The sequence below is a fragment of the Mustelus asterias genome, chromosome 20 (assembly GCF_964213995.1).
Source record: "Mustelus asterias chromosome 20, sMusAst1.hap1.1, whole genome shotgun sequence".
NCBI lineage: Eukaryota > Metazoa > Chordata > Chondrichthyes > Carcharhiniformes > Triakidae > Mustelus > Mustelus asterias.
In genome coordinates this window covers 72,334,980-72,357,277 of record NC_135820.1, presented here as the reverse complement: position 1 = coordinate 72,357,277, position 22,298 = coordinate 72,334,980, and the positions used below count along the sequence as shown (strand labels likewise).

General features: G+C 46.2%; 1 protein-coding gene across 1 annotated transcript in view; it reads left to right on the top strand.

The window, feature by feature from the left end:
• Window positions 1-18,983, top strand: part of LOC144508627 (src-like-adapter 2) — a 30,953-nt gene extending 11,970 nt beyond the window's left edge. The window contains exons 2-8 of the mRNA XM_078236830.1: window positions 946-1,072; window positions 2,789-2,891; window positions 5,720-5,806; window positions 7,780-7,883; window positions 14,245-14,394; window positions 16,171-16,300; window positions 18,433-18,983. Coding sequence (XP_078092956.1) covers window positions 994-1,072; window positions 2,789-2,891; window positions 5,720-5,806; window positions 7,780-7,883; window positions 14,245-14,394; window positions 16,171-16,300; window positions 18,433-18,670 — 891 coding nt within the window. The 5' untranslated portion in view covers window positions 946-993 and the 3' untranslated portion in view covers window positions 18,671-18,983. The remainder of the gene's footprint in view (window positions 1-945; window positions 1,073-2,788; window positions 2,892-5,719; window positions 5,807-7,779; window positions 7,884-14,244; window positions 14,395-16,170; window positions 16,301-18,432) is intronic.
• Window positions 18,984-22,298: the final 3,315 nt, after the last annotated feature.

Below are 22,298 nucleotides of genomic sequence, written 5' to 3'. Positions count from 1 at the left end.
TGTGACAGTGTGTAGTAGTGTGACAGTGTGTGATAGTGTGTGACAGTGTGTGATAGTGTGACAGTGTGTGATAGTGTGTGACAGTGTGTGATAGTGTGACAGTGTGTGATAGTGTGACAGTGTGTGATAGTGTGTGGTAGTGTGACAGTGTGTGATAGTGTGACAGTGTGTGACAGTGTGTGGTAGTGTGACAGTGTGTAGTAGTGTGACAGTGTGTGATAGTGTGGTAGTGTGACAGTGTGTGACAGTGTGTGACAGTGTGTAGTAGTGTGACAGTGTGTGACAGTGTGTGACAGTGTGTGATAGTGTGTGATAGTGTGTGACAGTGTGTGATAGTGTGTGATAGTGTGTGACAGTGTGTGATAGTGTGACAGTGTGTGACAGTGTGTGGTAGTGTGATAGTGTGTGGTAGTGTGACAGTGTGTGATAGTGTGTGGTAGGGTGACAGTGTGTGATAGTGTGTGACAGTGTGTGATAGTGTGACAGTGTGTGACAGTGTGTGGTAGTGTGATAGTGTGTGGTAGTGTGACAGTGTGTGATAGTGTGACAGTGTGTAGTAGTGTGACAGTGTGTGGCAGTGTGACAGTGTGTGGTAGTGTGTGGTAGTGTGTGACAGTGTGTGATAGTGTGACAGTGTGTGGTAGTGTGACAGTGTGTGGTAGTGTGACAGTGTGTGGTAGTGTGTGGTAGTGTGTGACAGTGTGTGATAGTGTGACAGTGTGTGGTAGTGTGACAGTGTGTGGTAGTGTGACAGTGTGTGGTAGTGTGTGGTAGTGTGCAGCAAGTGCTTTGTGCACCCTGCAGGATTGCTAAACTCCGCAAACGGACATCGCTGATTATATCAGGGAAAATAGTCCAAAGACAGGATGGTCCATACATGTGCATTTTACATGGATCCTTCTCGCTGAATCAAAGCACTGATCTGCTCTTCCTTTGTTTTTGCAGCCTCTCCTATTTAATACATTGAAAAACAGTTGATTGGCCTGAAAGGCAATGGGCAGCCGACCGAGCAAGTCCCGACGTCAAACCATGACCACGATTCCATCGAACCCAGTCAACCAGGTCTCCACAGGTAAGGTGTACTTCCTGTTGTCAGAGAATCCCGACAGTGCAGAAGGAGGCCATTCGGCCCATCGGGTCTGCACCGACCACAATCCCATCCAGGCCCTATCCCCATGAACCCACGTATTTACCCTGCTAATGCCACTGACGCTAGGGTCAATTTATCACGGCCAATCCACTAACCTGTACATCTTTGGACTGTGTGAGGAAACCAGAGCACCCGGAGGAAACCCACGCAGAGAATGTGCAGACTCCACACAGACAGCGACCCGAGGCCGGAATTGAACCCGGGTCCCTGGCGCTGTGAGGCAGCAGTGCTAACCACTGTGCCACCGTGCCATCCTTGTTGGCAGGGACAAGGAAGGGGATGTGGCGGATGGGGGAGGGGTTCTAAACTTCCCACCAGGGTACCCCGTCCTGACTCCTGTTGTGTCAGCTTTGCTGGAAGATTTTACATAGAAGTGCATTGAAAGTGCAATGGGTTCTTCGTGGCAGGGTGATCTGGGGACACAATTGAATGGTCAGATACCACTCTGGCTGGGAAGAATGGTGTCACCATGTGCTATTTAACATCAAGAGCATTGCCATCAGGTTTTCCTGTAACAGCCGGCATCACCCTTCACACCCTTGCCGGTCAGCTCTGAAACATTGCTGATATAGTTATCAATCACCTCTTAGACCCGGTGTGAGATCTGGACCAAGAACCCTAAAATACTCTAACCGCAACTAACAGATATCAAACAGCCAGTGGAAAAAGCTGACGCATATCGTTCTTTTTTTAAACAGTAGCCCATAGTTCTTGAAATTTTCCATCACACTCCAGTGAGCAAAGACACGCTCCTGTGTGGCGAAGACAACCTGAGCTGTGCCAGCCTGGCCCCTTCATTTCGTCCATTTATTAGGTAAAATGGCTATTGAAGATGGATGGTTCAAACAAGCCAATGAAATTGCATAGAAACTTCTCAAACTGATGAAGCTGTTTAAAAAAAAGCATACGGTGCTAAAAGTAGAGGTGGCACAGTGGTTAGCACTGCTGCCTCAGAGCGCCAGGGTCCCAGGTTCGATTCTCACCTTGGGTCACTGTCTGTGCAAAGTCCGCACGTTGTCTGCGTGGGTTTACTCCGGGTGCTCCAGTTTCCTCCCACAGTCCGAAAGACGTGCTGGTTAGATGAATTGGCCATGCTAAATTTTCCCTCAGTGTACCCGAACAGGCATCGGAGTGTGACGACTAGGGGATTTTCACAGTAACTTCATTGCAGTGTTCATAGAATCAGAGAATCCCTACAGCACAGAAAGAGGCCATTCGGCCCATCGAGTCTGCACCGACCACAATCCCACCCAGGCCCTACCCCCGTATCCCTACATATTTTACCCACTAATCCCTCTAACCCACGCATCTCAGGACACTAAGGGGCAATTTTTTAGCACGGCCAATCAACCTAACCCGCACATCTTTGGACTGTGGGAGGAAACCGGAGCACCCGGAGGAAACCCACGCAGACACGAGGAGAATGTGCAAACTCCACACAGACAGTGACCCGAGCCGGGAATCGAACCCAGGTCCCTGGAGCTGTGAAGCAGCAGTGCTCACCACTGTGCTACCGTGCCGCCCTAATGTAATGTAATGGGATGGCCACTTTGTGTGGTGGTTAACACCTTTACATGAATCCTGGCTGTTAGAAAAAAGGGTTTCTAATGTTTTCAAAAATATGTTTTCTTTTTCCAGATATTAGCAAAGTTATGATGGTGGTGGCACTGTATAATTATCCGTCGTCATCTGATTCTGAACCTGTTATTAGTGTGGGCGAGAGGCTGAACGTTGTTAGCGAGTAAGTGTTACTATGTGTGAAGCTGCCGTGGACCTGCTTTCACCGTGGGTTCAGCTTTAGAACGTAGCTGGATGTTGGTCGATTTTCCGGTGCACGGAGTGAAATCCCAACTGTGTACCCAGGCAGGACAGGCCTCCATGCAGAGGGGCAGGAGCCTACACGCCTGGGCCGCTCACTGATAGAGTCTGTGGTGTCAGCGCCAAAGGCCTCCCCGCGCCTTTCTGTTTTCTGCCTCTGACTGCACTAATGAATTCACCTGGGAATCCTGCCAATCTGACCTTCCTGAGCTGATCAGACTGAGAGTGCTGTGTGGGAGTATAAGCAGCAAATATAGTTACCACCTTCGAGGACCCTCTTGGAGGAACACTGGGGAAATGTCTTGGGAGTATTAAATAATTTCTGGGCCTTTCCTCCCCCATTTTCATTAAACACTTGCCTTTATTGACTATAGAAACATTGGCGATGGGGGAGTTGTGGGGTGTGGGGGAGGCTAATTGACCAATGAGAATAATCCAGTTGGGATGATTAAGAATCCGTTTGCTTTACCATTGGCCTGGGAAGGTGTGTACCACCAGGATGGATACATACAGCAACCAATGGCGAGAGCCTGGCGGTGGGGCTCTTGGCAGTGGGAAGTCATGTGGCAACAGCTCCAGAAATGCCCCCAACCTGAGTTGGCAACAAGGCCTCAATGCATTCCCTTGTTGGCTATTTTGAGTGATAATATTAACTTGGGGGTTTGCTCGGGATCAGAGAGATGTAATGATTATGTAACTATTTATTACTGTAATGTCACTTTGTGTAATCGCAACTTTAATATTGTCTGTGAAGTTATTTTGTTCTTTGATTTGATTTATAATTATCACATGTATTGGGATACAGTGAAAAGTATTGTTTCTTGCGCGCTATACAGATAAAGCATATTGTTCATAGAGTACATAGGGGAGAAGGAAAGGAGAGGGTGCAGAATGTAATGTTACAGTCATAGCTAGGGTGTCGAGAAATTTGATTTGATTTATTATTGTCGCATGTATTAGTAATACAGTGAAAAGTATTGTTTCTTGCGCGCTATACAGACAGAGCATACCGTTCATAGTGAAGGAAAGGAGAGGGTGCAGAATGTAGTGTTACAGTCACAGCTAGGGTGTAGAGAAAGATCAACTTAGTGTGAAATAGGTCCATTCAAAAGTCTGACAGCAGCAGTGAAGAAGCTGTTCTTGAGTCAGTTGGTACGTGACCTCAGACTTTTGTATCTTTTTCCCGACGGAAGAAGGTGGAAGAGAGTATGTCTGGGGTGCGTGGAGTCCTTAGTTATACTGGTTACTTTTCCAAGGCAGCAGGAAGTGTAGACAGAGTCAATGGATGGGAGGCTGGTTTGTGTGATGGACTGGGCTTCATTCATGGCTCTTTGTAGTTCCTTGCGGTCTTGGGCAGAGCAGGAGCCAGACCAAGCTGTGATACATCCAGAAAGGATGCTTTCTATGGCCCATCTATGAAAGTTGGTAAGAGTCGTAGCGGTCGATCCGTTCAAAAGTCCGAGGGCAGCAGGGAAGATGTTCTTGAGATGGTTGATGTGCAATCTCAGACTTCTGTGCCTCTGTGAGAAGTGGATTTGCAAACATGGGTTCAATCCACAAGTACTAAATCTTCCCTGTTTGATCATTACCGGAATGGCATTCTGAAATTATACTGCAGAGTATTTCAGAAAGTATTCCGGCCGTGTACTTGTACAATTAAAGCAACTAGCCAGTTGCGTTATAAATGATTAATGCACTCCCTATATTCACAGTAAAATCTGCAAGAGATAAAATGCAAGCGCTGGTTGGAATCTCACTCACAGGCAAGCAGTTTCTGTATTTGCAGATCCAGAATGTCCCCTTTTAGTATTTGGAATTTGTCAGAAGCCAGCTTGTGGCTGGAGGAAGTCTTCAGTATTTTTGTCAAATCTATGCAGCTTTAGTAAATTGTTTACAGCGGTTTCCGTTATTGGCTGTGGAAAATGAGCAGCGCTGAGACAGGGGAAATCTGCAGCTGTAAAGGCTTTGACCTCCCACTTCAAAAAACAGGCTGATTAAAACATCAGTATTGTGTGCAGTTTTGGTGTCCTTGTCTGAGGAAGTATGTCCTTGCTGTAGAGGGAGTACAGCGAAGGTTTACCAGGCTGATTCCAGGTCTGTCATATGAGGAGAAACTAAATCGGTTAGGATTATATTCACTGGAGTTTAAAAGAGTGAGAGGGGATCTCATAGAAACTTATAAAATTCTGACAGGGTTAGGACAGGGTAGATTCAGAAAGAATGTTCCCAATGGTGGGGGAGTCCAGAACTAGGGGTCATAGTTTGAGGATAAGGGCTAAACCTTTTAGCACTGATTTGATTTGATTTTGGTTTTGATTTATTATTGTCACGTGTATTAACATACAGTGAAAAGTATTGTTTCTTGAGCGCTTTACAGACAAAACGTACCATTCATAGAGAAGGAAATGAGAGAGTGCAGAATGTAGTGTTACAGTCATAGCTAGGGTGTAGAGAAAGATCAACTGCGGTGAGGAGAAATATCTTCACCTAGAGGGTGGTGAATGTGTGGAATTCACTACCACAGAATGTAGTTGAGGCCAAAACGTTGTCTGATTTCAGGAAGAAATGAGCTATAGCTCTTGGGGCTAAAGGGATATGGAGGAAAGGGGGGATCAGGATATTGAATTTGATGATCAGCCATGATCAAAATGAATGGCGGAGCAGGTTTGAAGGGCCGAATGGCCTCCTCCTGCTTCTAGTTTCTATGTTTCTATGTCCTTTTGAATGAATTTCCCTTCTGTTTGATTGTAGGGAAGGTGATTGGTGGAAAGTAGTGTCCATGGCAACCGGCAAAGAATGTCACATCCCTTGCAACTACGTGGCAAAGGTGTACCACAGGTAAAGAGGATCCCTCGCCTTTAATATATTCTAGGCTGCAGTTAGCTTTGTACCTTGTGCGGTGACAAGAGGCAGTTTCTGGAATGCAAGGTTCCATTTTCTGTTTCCAGTTTCCACCTGTGGTTGAGGTAGGAGTGCGAGTCACAGCCATCAGCGATTCCACTCCGTTTTCCACTGTCGAATCCAGTACTCAGCATTCTTTTCTGTCTTCTCAAACTTTCACTTTCAAAATGTCAGCCTTGGCTCACTGGGTAGTATCCTCGAATCAGAGTTGGCAGGTGATGCACTCTATGGATGTGAGCCTGTAATGTAGGCTGACGCTCGGTGCGGTACTGCTGGACGTGCTGGCTTTTGGATAAGATGTAAATCTTATCCCTGGTGACCCTGGACGTACAAACTTCTATGGGGCTGAAGAACAGAGAAAAGTACAGCACAGGAACAGGCCCTTCGGCCCTCTGAGCCTGTGCCAATCATGATGCCGTAACTAAACTAAAAAAAAATCCTTTTCTCTTACTCGGTCCGTATCCCTCTATTCCCTCCCTATTCATGGACCCATCCAGATGCCTCTCAAATGTTGCTAATGTGCCTGCTTCCACCACCTCCTCTGGCAGCGCGTTCCAGGCACCCACCACACTCTGCGTGAAAAACTCCCCCGCACATCTCTCTTAAACTTTCCCCCGATCGCATTGAAGATAGTTTGCCAACTCTTGTACTCAATGCCCCAGCCAATGAAGGCAAGCATTTTTAATCACCTGGGTTGCCATTTTTAGGGAACTGTGTACTTCAAGGGAACCTGTAGCCCAGATCCCTCTGCATGTTAATGTGCCTAAGGGTTCTGCCATTTATATAGTGTAACTCACACCTAAATTTTATCCTCCAAAATGCATCACCTTGCATTTGTCTAGATTGAACTCCGTCTGCCATTTCTGTGCCCAAGTCTCCAATCTATCTACATCTGTGTTGTATCAGTGAACAGCAAGGGAGTTCTCCCTGGTGTCCCGGCCAATATTTAGCTTGCAACCTTCTTCACTCAAAGCAGGTTATCTGGCCATTACCACATTGCTGGTTGAGAGAACCGGGCGCACATTGGCTGCTGCATCTCTTAGCCTCATTAGTGAAACTTCGCAAATGTTTAATCCACAGTAAAGTACTTTGAGATGTCCTGAAGTCATGAAAGGCACTAAAATAAATGCAAGTTTCTCTATGTTACCACTTGCTCACTCTGTGCCTTCTCTCACTAAGGTGATTGGGTGTGACAGGACATTCTGTAGTGAGGGCTAATACATCGTGCTTTTGATTTGATTTGATTTATTATTGTCACATGTATTAACATACAGTGAAAAGTATTGTTTCTTGCGCCTTATACAGACAAAGCATACCGTTCATAGAGAAGGAAAGAAGCGAGTGCAGAATGTAGTGTTACAGTCATAGCTAGGGTTTAGAGAAAGATCAACTTAATGCAAGGTATGTCCATTCAAAAGTCTGACAGCAGCAGGGAAGAAGCTGTTCTTGAGTCGGTTGATACGTGTCCTCAGACTTTTGTCTCTTTTTCCCGACGGAAGAAGATGGAAGAGAGAATGTCCAGAGTGCGTGAGGCCCTTGATTATGCTGGCTGCTTTGCCGAGGCAGCGGGAAGTGTAGACATGTGTCAATGGATGGGAGGCTGTGATGGACTGGGCTTCGTTCATGACCCTTTGTAGTTCCTTGCGGTCTTGGGCAGAGCAGGAGCCATAGCAAGCTGTGAGACAACCAGAAAGGACGCTTTCTATGGTGCACCTGTAAAAGTTGGTGAGAGTCGTAGTGGTCATGCCAAGTTTCCTTAATCTTTGGTGTGCAGGATATACAGTGTGTACGAGTACCAGGAAGTTACAGAGTTGGTGAGGGCTGAATTAAACTGACTGCCATCTCACTTTCTTTGTTCTTTCTTCCCCCCCCCCCCCCCTCACCTTCCTCCCCCTCCCCGTCCTCCACAGGTGGCTGTTTGAAGGCATCAGCAGAGAGAAGGCGGAGGAGCTGCTTTTGTTGCCCAACAACCATTCTGGGGCCTTCATGATCAGAGAAAGCCAGACCAGGAAAGGTAAGCAATGGGATGCAATCTTCAATTCCATTCAATCTTAAATCCCAGGGGACATAAGACGCAGGAAATAGGAGGAATGGCCACACAGTAGCTGGTACCTGCTCCGCCAATAATAATAGGATCATGACTGATCCTTGACTGCAACTCTATTTACTTACCTAATCGCTAAGAGGCTGTTTCTGCTGGTCGGGGAATCTAAAGTTTATTTGTTCGTCACAAGTAGGCTTACATCAACACTTCAATGAAGTTACTGTGAAAATCCCCTAGTCGCCACACTCCGGCCCCCGTTTGGGTACACTGAGGGAGAATTTAACATGGCCAATGCACCTAATCTTTCAAACTGTGGGAGGAAACCAGAATCCGTAGAATCCCTACAGTGCAGAGGGAGGCCATTTGGCCCATCGAGTCTGCACCAACAACAATCCCACCCAGGCCTTATTCCAGTAACCCCACGTATTTATCCTGCTAATCCCTCTGTCACTAAGGGGCAATTTAGCACAGCCAATCAACCTAACCCGCACATCTTTGGACTGTGGGAGGAAACCCGAGCACCCAGAGGAAACCCATGCAGACATGGGGAGAATGTGCAAACTCCACACAGACAGTGACCCGAGCCGGGAATTGAACCCGCGTCCCTGGCGCTGTGAGGCAGCAGTGCTAACCACTGTGCTGCCGTACTGCTCCAAACCCCAAAGATATGGGGGCACAGTCTCAGGACAAGGGGCCTTTCGTTTGGGTGATGAGATGAGGCGAAATCTCTTCACTCAAAGGCTTGTGAATCATTGGAATTCTCTGCCCCAGAGGGTTGTGGGTGCTTCATCGTTGAATACATTTAAGGCTGAGATTGACAGATTCTTGGTCTCTGAGAGAATTAAGGGGTAGGGAGAGCCAGCCGGAAAATGGAGTTGAAACCCAAGATCAACCATGATCCAATGGACTGGCAGATCAGGCTCAATGGGCCGAGTGGTCTACTCCTGCTCGTATTTCTTGTGTTCCACTCTCAGGGGTAGGGAGAGGAGGCAGATCTCGATTCCATCTCAGCAGGAACCAAAGTTAATCTAAATAAAACACTAGCCAAGTGAGCTAACTGGCACCCGTGCTGTTTATGGCACGTGGAAATATTAAACCTAAATTAAGGGAAAGGATGCCAACGGCAACAAGGTGGAGAGTATTTACCATCAAGGCGGAAGTCTCACATTTAGAGTGAAGTTTTGTGGTAGAGGTCGAAATGTGGAGTCACTGATGTCTCTGTTAATACGGTTCAATGGCCTATGTGGAGAAACACATCTGTAAGCTCTGACATGCTGATGCAATCGCCAGCCTCAACTTCAGAAGATTGCAATCTGTAAAGAAATGAAGATGGAGGAAGGGGGGAGGGTGGTGGGGGGGGGGGGGGGGGGGGGGGGAACCATTTATTTTCTGACATGTAAGAAAGATTTGCAAAGTGACTGCCAGAGGAACATTTTCAAAGGTCTACTTTTAATTTGAAAGGGCAGCACGGTGGCACAGTGGTCAGCACTGCTGCCTCACCCTGAGGCCACCAGGGACCCGGGTTCGATTCCCGGCCTTGGGTCACTGTCTGTGCCAAGTCTGCATGTTCTCCCCGTGTCTGCGTGGGGTTTCCTCCGGGTGCTCCGGTTTCCTCCCACAGTCCGAAAGACGTGCTGGTTAGGGTGCATTGGCCGTGCTAAATTCTCCCTCAATGTACCCGAACAGGCGCCGAAGTGTGGCGGCTAGGGGATTTTCACAGTAACTTCATTGCAGTGTTAATGTAAGCCTACTTGTGACACTAATGACTAAATAAACTTTAAACTTTTACTTATTTATTCCTCGCTTATGTTTCCTACCAATTGCATTTTTAAAAAAAAAACCCCAGGCACCAAACAGATCAGACCTAGAAAGGTAGTAGATACCAAATCGTAAAAGTGAACAAGTATTATCATGACACCGATAAAATGTTTAAAACCACATGTTAAAAGTGTCCCTATTTGATTATTTCCTGCTTCTAAAGTCTCACAAGTTAACATCTAGAGCTGGATTTTCCAGTCACGCTCACCCCCAAGACCGGAAAATTCCACCCTAGGTCAATGGACCTTTACAGCGTCCTGTCCCCACCCATTACTATTCCCATGGTGGGCGGGACAGGAAATTTCCACCCTTAGCCTTTAGTATTCTTTTACACTTTCTGTCTGTTTCATCAACGAATCGATCAGTGAGACCCTTAGTAATAATCAGAACAAAGTTTGTCAGCTGTGGTTCAGTTGGTCTTTGTGCTAGAAGATTCTGGGTTCAATTCTCATCATCAGAACTCGAGCAGAAAAATCAAGTCTGTCAGAGTAGTTGATTTGATTTATTATTGACACATGTATTAGTATACAGTGAAAAGTATTGTTTCTTGCGCAATATACAGACAAAGCATACCGTTCATAAAGAAGGAAAGGAGAGAGTGCAGAATGTAGTTCCTTGCGGTCTTGGGCAGAGCAGGAGCCCATACCAAGCTGTGATACACAACCAGAAAGAATGCCTTCTATGGTGCACCTGTAAAAGTTGGTGAGGGTCAGTTCAGCACAGGTACTGCGTTATCACAGGTGTCGGCTTTTGGGAGAGATTTAAAGTGAAGCCCCATCTTCCTTCCGTGGTGGAATATATAAGATGCTCTGATAACTATTGCAAAGAAGAACAAGGGAGCTAGAACCATATAAAAGTTACAGCACAGAAGGAGGCCATTCGGCCCATCTTGTTCAAGCCAGCCTGAGGACACCCAGGTGCCTTTCTAATCCCACCTTCCTGCCCCCAGCCCTGTCGCTTACTTACAACACTTGTTCTTGGTGTCATATTGATCCCTCAATCAATATCAGAAAAAAACGATTATCTGGTTGTTACCGCTCCGCTGTTTGTCGGAGGTTGCTGTACATAAACGAACTGCTGCATTTCTTGTATAAAACAGTGACTGTCCATCAAAAATACTACTGTAATGTGCTGTGAGCATACTGTGGTTGTGAAAGGAACTGGACAAATGCAAGTCTTTCTTTCTTAAGAGTTGGACCAAACCTCAATAATTAGAACATGACACTACTCTTTCAAAATAGAATGACAGATAGAAATGTATACCACTTGCAGGGTTCTCTTTCAGGTCTCAATCCTTAGTAATAATACATAAATTATCTCTTCGATAATGCCCTGAATAAATAGCAAAGGCCAAGTCAGCAGTAAGATGAGCAAATAGAGATAACCTGCAAGTGAAGCGGGCTGTGAGTTAATCAAGTTAAGCTGCTGCTGTTGACAGCCTCACTGTGAAGGTATTTATCACATTTCACTATTAACTGTGAACAAGTATGCTACTGCAATGGCTACAAATTAGTTGAAACTGTTACTCTGCTGAAATGAAGAACTCCATTCTTACCCTGCCTGAATACACACTCACACACTGAGCAATCTTTACCCTGCTGAATACACAGTTACACACTGAGCAATCTTTACCCTGCTGAATACACACTCACACACTGAGCAATCTTTACCCTGCTGAATACACACTCACACACTGAACAATCCTTACCCTGCTGAATACACAGTTGCACACAGAGCAATCTTTACCCTGCTGAATACACAGTTGCACACTGAACAATCCTTACCCTGCTGAATATACAGTTACACACTGAGCAATCCTTACCCTGCTGAATACACACTCACACACTGAACAATCCTTACCCTGCTGAATATACAGTTACACACTGAGCAATCCTTACCCTGCTGAATACACACTCACACACTGAACAATCCTTACCCTGCTGCATATACAGTTACACACTGAGCAATCCTTACCCTGCTGAATACACAGTTACACACTGAACAATCCTTACCCTGCTGAATACACAGTTGCACACAGAGCAATCTTTACCCTGCTGAATACACAGTTGCACACTGAACAATCCTTACCCTGCTGAATATACAGTTACACACTGAGCAATCTTTACCCTGCTGAATATACAGTTACACACTGAGCAATCCTTACCCTGCTGAATACACACTCACACACTGAACAATCCTTACCCTGCTGAATATACAGTTACACACTGAGCAATCCTTACCCTGCTGAATACACACTCACACACTGAACAATCCTTACCCTGCTGCATATACAGTTACACACTGAGCAATCCTTACCCTGCTGAATACACAGTTACACACTGAGCAATCCTCACCCTGCTGAATACACAGCTAGGTGCACAGTGAGTAGCTGGCTGTAACCTGCTGAATGAACGGTGCCATTCTTTAATAATGAAGTGGGTAACCAAACGAATGCTGCAACTCCTCTGTGAAAGAGACTGGCATCCTAATTCACTGCTTAACTTTACAAAGCTTCAATTTATTCAGCAATGTGTCAGGGTTAACAATTGTCTGAGCCTTCGTTCGAATAATTCAACCCAGTTACAGTTGTTACTCCAGGAAGCATTGTCACAACATTACTGCAATCCTATTAAAAGATTTTAAATGAAGTAATTTAATTAGGCATCAACAAAATAAAACTCAGGAAGTCTTTAAACCTCACCTGCAAATTGAAGTATGAAGATGTCTCCCCTCCCCCACCCCCCCCGCCCGAGATGATAAAGAAAGGAAGCCAGATAAAAGTTATTTTCTTTAAAAGCCGGTCGCTAGGTGCTTATCAGTATTGAGTGCCTGCTGCACCTGTGAGACCTCACACCACCAAACAGGTGGCTTGTGTGCGCACATCATGAAACACCGAGTTGGTGACAGGAAGCCCCTTCTTCAGACCACCTTCTGTAGTCAGCCCCTCTCGGCTTTCGATGCAGGCTTTGGAGTGGCACAGTATATTTACCCTCTCAAAGCGTCAAACAGAAACCCATTAACCCTTCGATTGCTGCAGCAGGGTAACCGCCATCATTTCAATGTCTGGGGAGCGAGGGAAGATTATTGAAAATGAGTCACGTGCAAATAAAAATCTTGCATTTGTATTGCAAATGAAGTAATTAGGCGTCAACAAAATAAAACAAAATGGTGTGTGTGTTCAAGGCTGGGATACAATAAATAGCCTCAGCTGTGCAGTACTGATGCAGTGCTGCATTGTTGGAAGTGCAGCCTTTTGGAGAGAGTTGTTGCCAACGTTCCTAAACATAAGCAGAAAGTGCCAGGTAAACTCAGCAGGCCGTAGGTGGCACAGTGGTCACCACTTTGGCTTCACAGCACCAGAGAACCAGGTTCAATTCCGGCTTCGGGTCATTGCCCGTGAGGAGTTTGCACGTTCGCCCCAAGTGCCTGCGTGGGTTTCCTCCGGGTGCTCCAGTTTCCTCCCACCGCCCAAAGGTGTGTGGCTTAGGTGGATTGACCACGCTAAATTGTCCCTTCGTGTCAGAGGGGGATTAGCAGGGTAAATACCTGGGCTGACAGGAATAGGGGCCTGGGTGGGAGTGTTGTTGCTTCAGGCTCGATGGGCCGAATGGCCTCTTTCTGCACTGTAGGGAGTTTAGGGCAGCATCTGTGGGGAGAGAAACAGAGCTAACATTTTGCGTCCAATATGACCCTGTTTCTCTCTACAGATACTGCCAGACCTGCTGAGATTTCCAGCATTTTTATTTTAGAGTCCCAGCATCTGCAGTATTTTGTTTTTATTTGCCCTGAAATGCTTGTTCGGTGGGAATAACAGACAGGAGAGAACCCTGCCCAAGATTTATCCTTTAACCAGTCCCACCCTTAAAACAAATCAGACAACAAAGGAGGCCATTCAGCCCAGCGAGCCTTTGAAAGAAATATCCAAACGGGCCACTGTCCTGTCTGGAGACAATACACTTCTCTTTAACCTGTGCTTAACCCTCTCTCCACTCACATTGTCTGTACCTTTAAGACTTGATTACCTGTAAAGACTCGCATTCCAACCATTATTTTGTAAATTGAGTTTGTGTCTTTATATGCCCTGTTTGTGAACTGAAATCCCGCTCACCTGACGAAGGAGCAGCGCTCCGAAAGCTTGTGTGGCTTTTGCTACCAAATAAACCTGTTGGACTTTAACCTGGTGTTGTGAGACTTCTTACTGTGTTTACCCCAGTCCAACGCCGGCATCTCCACATCACAGCATTTATTGCCCATCCCTAGTTGTCCTTGAAAATGTGAGCTGCCTTCTTGAATCGCTGCAGTCCATGTTCTGTGGGTTGACCCACAATGCCGTTAGGGAGGGAATTCCAGGATTTTGACCCAGCGACTGCAAAGGAACGGCGATATATTTCCAAGTCAGGATAGTGAGTGGCTTGGAGGGGAACTTGCAGGTGGTGGTGCTCCTATTTATCATTCCGCTACGCATGCCTTTCCCACAGCTCTAACTGCTCACGTTTTCCTCTGCTTTCCACAGGTTCCTATTCGCTGTCCATTCGACGGTCCAACAATGCATCATGGGATTCCATCAAACACTACCGCATCAATCGCTTGCCCAATGGCTGGTTCTACATTTCCCCGCGGCTCACTGTCCCATCTCTGCATGACATGGTGGATTATTACTCAGGTACATCTGACAACAGCTCCCTGCCGCCTACATTGCGTCGCTCAAGAGTTTTTCCATCAGGCTAGCTTCAACTGACAACAGGAAAAACGACAGAAAACCTTAACAGGCCTTTTAAATCAGCGCCTGAACTTTCACCTTCATTCCTTATTTTATTCATGGGTGGCACGGTGGTTAGCACTGCAGCCTCACAGCACCAGGGACACGGGCTCAATTCCAGCCTCAGGTCACTGTCTGTGTGGAGTTTGCACATTCTCCCCGTGTCTGCGTGGATTTCCTCCAGGTTCTCCGGTTTTCCTCCCACAATCCAAAGATGTGCGGGTTAGGTTGATTGGCCATGCTAAATTGCCCCTTAGTGTCAGGGGGATTAGCTAGGGTAAATATGTAGGGTTAAGGGGATAGGGCCTGGGTGGAATTGTGGTTGGTGCAGACTCGATGGGCTGAATGGCCTCCATCTGCGCTGTAGGGATTCTATTCCTGCTTAATAGAGGGCAAAGAGTAACAAGTTTGCAACAACACCATCAGTTTCAAAGTTTATTTATTAATGTCACAAGTAGGCTTACATTAACACTGCAATGAAGTTACTGTGAAAATCCCCTAGTCGCCACACTCCGGCGCCTGTTCGGGTACACTGAGGGAGAATTTAGCATGGCCAGTGCACCTAACCAGTAGATGTTTCAGACTGTGGGAGGAAACCGGAGAGCCTGGAGGAAACCCATGCAGACACGGGGAGAATGTGCAGACTCCGCACAGACAGTGACCCAAGCCGGAAATTGAACCCGGATCCCTGGCGCTGTGAGGCAGCAGTGCTAACCACTGTGCCACCGTGCCGCCCATAAGATCCAACTTGATTCCAATTCACATACCAGAATATTATTTCTTCTTCTGCAGTGTCTTTTGCTTTCTCCTTTTCTGTTGCAAATGAACGGCATAAAAGAGCGCGCTAAATTATTCAAATCATTGGGGTTCCTTTCTTTGAATGTTAGAGACAGTTTGGTGTCATTAAGAAGGAGAAGTGTCACCACTGGAGAAGGACCATGTTTGACTTATTGTCTCACATGTGGAATTCCAGCCTTCGAGGGCAGATCCAGCAGTGATGAGGTCTTGGCTTTGACTTCACTAACTGCTTGGATCCTCTTAACAATGGGGCTGCAGAAGGTGCCAGATAAAGGGAGGAGCAAGTCTACAGAGTGATCTGAAAGCAGAATAATATATCCTTTAATTGAGATGTTACTGGACCAGGTGCCAATGTAGATCAGTGAGCGTAAGGGGGGGTGGTTGGACAGGATTTGCATGTCCATGTCTCTCCACCCCGTTCTCCTTCTGTGAGACATTCTTTAAAATTGCCCCTTTGACCAAGCTTTTGGCCGTTTGCCTCCTTGTGTGGCTTGCCGTCAAATTTCTTATAATATTCCTGCCTGTATTGAGTGTAGGCAGCAGAGTTCTGAATGACCTGGAGTTCCAGAAGAGTTCAAGCCGGGAGGCTGGGAAGGAAAATATGAAAATGTCTGTTCATTGGACAGAACATTATGGGCGGGATTCTCCGATCTTGATCATCCCGCCCCCTGCTGCCGGCGAGAATGGAGAATTCGGCGCTCAGCCAAAACTCCATTCACTGCAGCGGCACTGGAGAATCCCAGCCGCGGGCGAGATCGGAGGTTTCCAACGTATTTGTTTAGTCTTCCTTCAGACAGACTGGAAAGTCACATGGATTTGTATCTGAAGTTGGCCATGCCTCTCTGCTCCCCGCTGACCCTCCATTCTCTCTCCCCTCTGCAGAATCGGGTGAGGGGCTGTGCTGCACCTTGAAGGAACCCTGTCACATTCAGGGGCCCCCCATCGCCCGGGGACAGCACCCGGACCCGGTGGTGGTGCAGAAGCCTCAGCTGAACTGGAACGAGATGGACAGGTAGGAAGCACGCCAACTGTTTACATCCACGACATCAGTCTCAGAGCGCATTACAGGAAAGGAAAGCTCGGAAAGTGAGCTAGTAAGCAACTGGGATGAAGGGGAAAGGGAAATGCGGCCTAAGAGTTTCTCAGAAACTTTCAAAAACATGCTGGAGCAAGAGCTGGGAGTGAAATCCTAAAGTACTAAGGTGATCGAAGGGAGGTGAAAAAGGGACAAAAGTTTTGTGTGTGAGGCGATGGCCTAGTGACATTATTGCTAGACTATTAATCTGGAAACTCAGCTAATGTTCTGGGGACCCGGGTTTGAATCCCGCAATGGCAAATGGTGGAATTTGAATTCAATAAAACAAAACTGGAATTAAGAATCCACCGACAACCATGGAACCATTGTTGTTTGTCAGAAAAACCCATCTGGTTCACAAATGTCCTTTAGGGAAGGAAATCTGCCACCCTTACCCGGTCTGGCCTACATGTGACTCCAGAGCCACAACAATGTGGTTGACTCTCAACTACCCTCCAAGGGTAACCAGGGATGGGCAATAAATGCTGGTCAGCCAGTGACACCCATGTCCCATGAATGAATAAAAAAAGAATAAGAAAATTTATGGGTAAGGGGTGGATGAAGTGGAAACTCAATCCTCAGGTGATGAAGATTTGAACTTTTCCAATGCTAAAAGAGAGCTTTCCTTATCAAACTAGCCCCCGGTCCCATGGTCAAAGTGCCCCTTATTTTATGCCTTAAGAGTTGGTCACCCCAGTGGAAAGTGCCCATATATTTCGAAAAGGTACAAGGCTCCAGAACCTATTATTCCATTACTTCTTCCCTGGAGCCCCAAAACCTCCGTTTGATTTGATTTGATTTGATTTATTATTGTCACAAAGATGTGTGAGTTAGGTTGATTGGCCATGCTCAATTGCCCCTTAATGTCAGGGAGATTAGTAGGGTAAATATGTCCGGTTATGGAGATAGGGCTTGGGCAGGACTGTTGTCGGTGCAGGTTTGGTGGGCCGAATGGCCTCTTTCTGCACTGTAAGGATTCTGTTTCTATGTAATGGGATACAGTGAAAAGTATTGTTTCTGCACTATACAGATAAAAACATACTGTTCATAGAGTACACAGAGGAGAAGGAAAGGAGAGGGCGTAGAATATAGTGTTACAGTCATAGCCAGGGTGATTTTTTATTTTTTTTAAATTTGATTTATTATTGTCACATGTAGTGAAAAGCATTGTTTCTTGCATGCTATACAGACAAGGCATACTGTTCATAGAGAAGGAAAGGAGAGAGTGCAGAATGCAGTGTTACAGTCATAGTTAGGGTGTAGAGAGAGATCAACTTTGTGCGAGGTAGGTCCATTCAAAAGACTGATGCCAGCAGGGAAGAAGCTGTTCTTGAGTCGATTGGTACATGTCCTCAGACTTTTGTATCCTTCTCCCAATGGAAGAAGGTGGAAGAGAGAATGTTCGGGGTGGGTGGGGTCCTTAATTATGCCGGCTGCTTTGCTGAGGCAGTGGGAAGTGTAGACAGAGTCAATGGATGGGAGGCTGGTTTGCGTGATGGATTGGGCTACATTCATGACCTTTTGTAGTTCCTTGCGGCCTTGGGCAGAGCAGGAGCCATACCAAGCTGTGATACAACCAGAAATAATATTTTCTATGGTGCATCTGTAAAAGTTGGTGCAAGTCGTGGCTGACATGCCAAATTTCCTTAGTCTTCTGAGAAAGTAGGGGCATTGGTGGGGCTTTCTTAACTATAGTGTTGGCATGGGGGGACCAGGACAGGTTGTTGATGATCTGGACACCTAAGAACCTGAAGCTCTCGACCCTTTCTACTTCGTCCCCATTGATGTAGACAGGGGCATGTTCTCCAATACCTGAATACTTTCCTGAAGTCGATGATAATCTCTTTCATTTTGTTGACATTGAGAGAGAGAGAGGTTGTTGGTGATCCGGACACTTAAAAACTTGAAGCTTGTGGAGAAAGATCAGAGACAGTTTAAAGGAGCTAGAGTTAAGTTTTGGGAGCGTAGAACGAGAGTAAAAGATCGAATGAGAGGGTGTGCTGGGTGTAATTCTGTGATCTTCTTACCCTGCTGGAGAGCTCATCGTTCAAATCCCTTCCCTCTTGCAGCTCCGTCTTGATCAACGACAACAAGGATTCAGGAGAGGAGTCGCCCGTCAGCACAGGCCTGCGGGAAGCCATCAACTCTTACCTGTTCATGACGGAGGAAATGGGGCTGGGCCAGATGAAAGACAAAAAGACTCGTTTGAAAATGCTGCAAACCCGATTACAAAATAGCCAGCGACACGCTAACCTCAACGTGGTGGGGACCCTCGGCAGTCTTAACTTCAACTCAGCCGGACTTTAACCCCCAAGCCAAGGAACGGAGGGAGCGCTAGCTGTGGACTTCACTGTATTTTCTAAGTTATTTACTGCGGTTATGGTTGTGGTGCAGTTGAGTTGCACTTTGTTAATCTCTCTTTTATTATATTTTTGAATGAATGGGACACGCGGGTCTGCTCTCAGGCAGGGTGGAGGAAGAAAGAGGGTTGCCAGCTCTGGTTAGACATATTCCTGGGCATTTCGTCGCAAGACCCTAATAAAAGCAAATTACTGCGGATGCTGGAATCTGAAACCTAAAGAGAAAACGCTGGAAAATCTCAGCAGGTCTGGCGGCATCTGTAAGGAGAGAAAAGAGCTGACCCTTCGAGTCCAGATGACCCTTCGTCAAAGCTTTGACTCGAAACGTCAGCTCTTTTCTCTCCTTACAGATGCTGCCAGACCTGCTGAGATTTTCCAGCATTTTCTATTTTCATCCTGGCCTGATTCACTCAAACAGTTTTTTTCCCCCTCATCTCCAATCATTTTTAAAAATCATTTTAGCCAACAAAAATGTTCAAGGAATTGGAAAAGAAAAAAGAACACCTATTTTTACTGGCACTGTAGTTTCCAACCGGGCTGTTGCCAGCAGCAACATTGAGGCAATTAATTTCCAATTCCTGGTGACTGCAAGACAATCTTGGAGAATCTAACTCTTGATCTCGTTGTGCTCCACTGAGTTGAGGGAAAGATCAACTTTTATTTGAGAATGATCTTACCGTGGTTTCAGCTTGCCGTGAGGTCTTGGAGTCATAGAGATATACAGCACAGAAACAGGCCCTTCGGCCCAACTTGTCCATGCCGACCAGGTTTTCTACATTGAACTAGTCCAATTTGCCTGCGTTTGGGTGATTACCCTAGCTAAAGCTTTCCCACCCATGTACCTGTGCAAATGTCTTTTAAATGTTGTGAAAGAGTCGTAGAGATCTACAGCACAGAGGCTACCTCACAGCGCCAGGTACCCGGGTTCAATTCGGGCCTCGGGTCACAGTCTGTGCGGAGCCTGCACATTCTCCCCATGTCTGCGTGGGTTTCCTCCACATGCTCCGGTTTCCCCCAACACTCCAAAGATGTGTGGGTTAGGTGGATTGGCCATGCTAAATTGCCCCTTAGTATCCAAAGATGTGTAGATTAGGTGGATTGGCCATGCTAAATTAACCCTTAGTGTCCAAAGATGTGTAGGTTAGGTGGATTGGCCATGCTAAATTGCCCCTTAAGTGTCCAAAGATGTGCGGGTCGGTGGATTGGCCATGCTAAATTGCCCTTATTATGCAAAGATATGTAGATTAGTGGATAGCCATGCTAAATTGCCCTTATTGTCCAAGGATGTGTTGGTTAGGTGGAATAGCCATGGGAAATGTGTGGGCTTATGGGGATAGGGCCATCAGAGAGTTGTTGTAGATTTGAAGGGCTGAATGGCCTTTTCTATGATGATTCTCTGAATTGCCATATCACCAGTTCTTTGTAACTAATTTCATTTAGTGGTAACAGAATTAGGAAATATAGTTGTGTGTCAGGCCCTCGGATCAAGTTATAGTTTCATAACAAAACTGCAAAGTAAGCCAGCAGCAGCTTCAGTTTTTTCAGTGAGACACACCTCACCCCCTGTAGAACTAGCAGGATCTAGTTCACAAGAACCCACAGGACTCGTGAGGCCAGTCACGGAACGGAAGGTTCCATCAGCACTGGCCTTTCACAATATTCCATTCTGCCTGTGGAAACGGCATGAACTTTCACATGAAATCATTGCCGCGACACTGATAGTGAAACAATCCCACAACGGCTAATCAGGGCTTGAAATCAAATACTAATGAAGATTGTAACGCAGTCTGAATCAGGCGTTGTGAGAAAGAGTTGAATAATCTCCAACTTGCTGAATGCGTAATCCAGAGGCTTCGATCTATCGTCTGAGATTGGGAAGAGTTGCCAAGGATCTGGACTCCCATTTAGAGTTGCCAACTCCGATTCGATGTATTCCTGGATCGTGAAAGGTGCTATATAAATGCAATACCTTTCTACCTTTGTGTAAAGATTTAGATATTTTAGGGTGGCACAGTGGTTAGCATTGCTGCCTCACAGCGCCAGAGACCCGGGTTCGATTCCAGCCTCGGAGTTTGCACATTCTCCCCGTGTCGGCGTGGGTTTCCTCTGGGTTTCCCTGGAGGTCTCGTCACATACCTTCAGCGGCAGACACCCCACTCAGTCAAACACGCGTTTTCTTTCGAATCCAACACTTTTTATAGCTGAGAAACAACAACAAAAATTTTAATGCCTAAATCGTAGAATTTCTACAGTGCAGATGGGGGCCATTCGGCCCATGGAGTCTGCATCGACCACAATCCCACCCAGGCCCTACCCCCAGACATTTACCCTAGCTAGTCCCCCTGACACTAAGGGAGAATTTAGCGTGGCCAATCCACCTAGCCCGCACGTCTTTGACCGTGGGAGGAAACTGGAGCACCCGGAGGAAACCCACGCAGAGACGGGGAGAACGTGCAAACTCCACACAGACCGTGACCCAAGCCAGAAATTGAACCCGGGTCCCTGACACTGTGGGGCAGCAGTGCTAACCACTGTGCTACCGTGCCGCCCCAAACTATCGAAAGGTATCTTTAGGTATTTTTCACCAGGGTTGTACACAGCGGCTATCCAGGAGACCATTCCTGATTTGTAGAGACTCCAGGACAATCCTAGAGTGTTGGCAACCCTAAATCCACGGGTGTCCTATGCTTTGACTGGGAGTTCCAGGTAATCAGAAGCAGTAAGGAATGCCGGTCATTTGGCATAATGCGGGGATATTGGGATGGCTCTCCCAGGGAACGCTGTGGGAGAATTTGCAGCTCACAATATGTGTAGTCCTGTCTTCTTGAGTGGTCCCTGTGAACGGTACTCTACACTGGGAGTGTCCTATCTAGAAGCAACTCTTCTATCCAAGACTGAGGAAGGACAAGTGGTTTCACACGCTGGAAGTGCTGTCGTCCGTTGGGACGGCATGCGAGTGGAATGACGGGCAAACGGTTGAGTCCATTGGAATTTTATTTGGTGGGAATGAAGAGGAACAAGGTTTGTTTTCCTGGAATTCTACGCTCGGAACAGGAATGTGTGTGCTGCTTCCATGGAACAAGCAATCAAAATGTGGAAACTTTGCCTGATTTGCAGTGTGGAGCAATACAGTGTTTAAGATGGTTCTGTATAATTTATTTGACAAATTCCGAAGTCACATTGTAAAGATATTTTTTGACTTGTTATTATTGCTATTGTGAATAAATCAAACTTTGTAATAAAGTCGGTGCATCGCATGTCATTTACTGTTCCACAGTTTCAATGAGGAACTGTACACCATTCTTAAAGGGCCAGTGAATACATGATTAAATATAAGATTTTTTTGCAATCATTTGCCTGTAAATCAACCCTTTCATTCGCTCAATTACAATCTTCTTTGATTTGATTTGATTTATTATTGTCGCATGTATTAGTATACAGTGAAAAGTATTGTTTCTTGTGCGCTATACAGAGCATACCATTCATAGAGAAGGAAACGAGAGAGTGCAGAATGTAGTGTTACAGTCATAGCAATCTCCATTTCGCTTTGTAACGTCTATTAAATTCCATGTCTA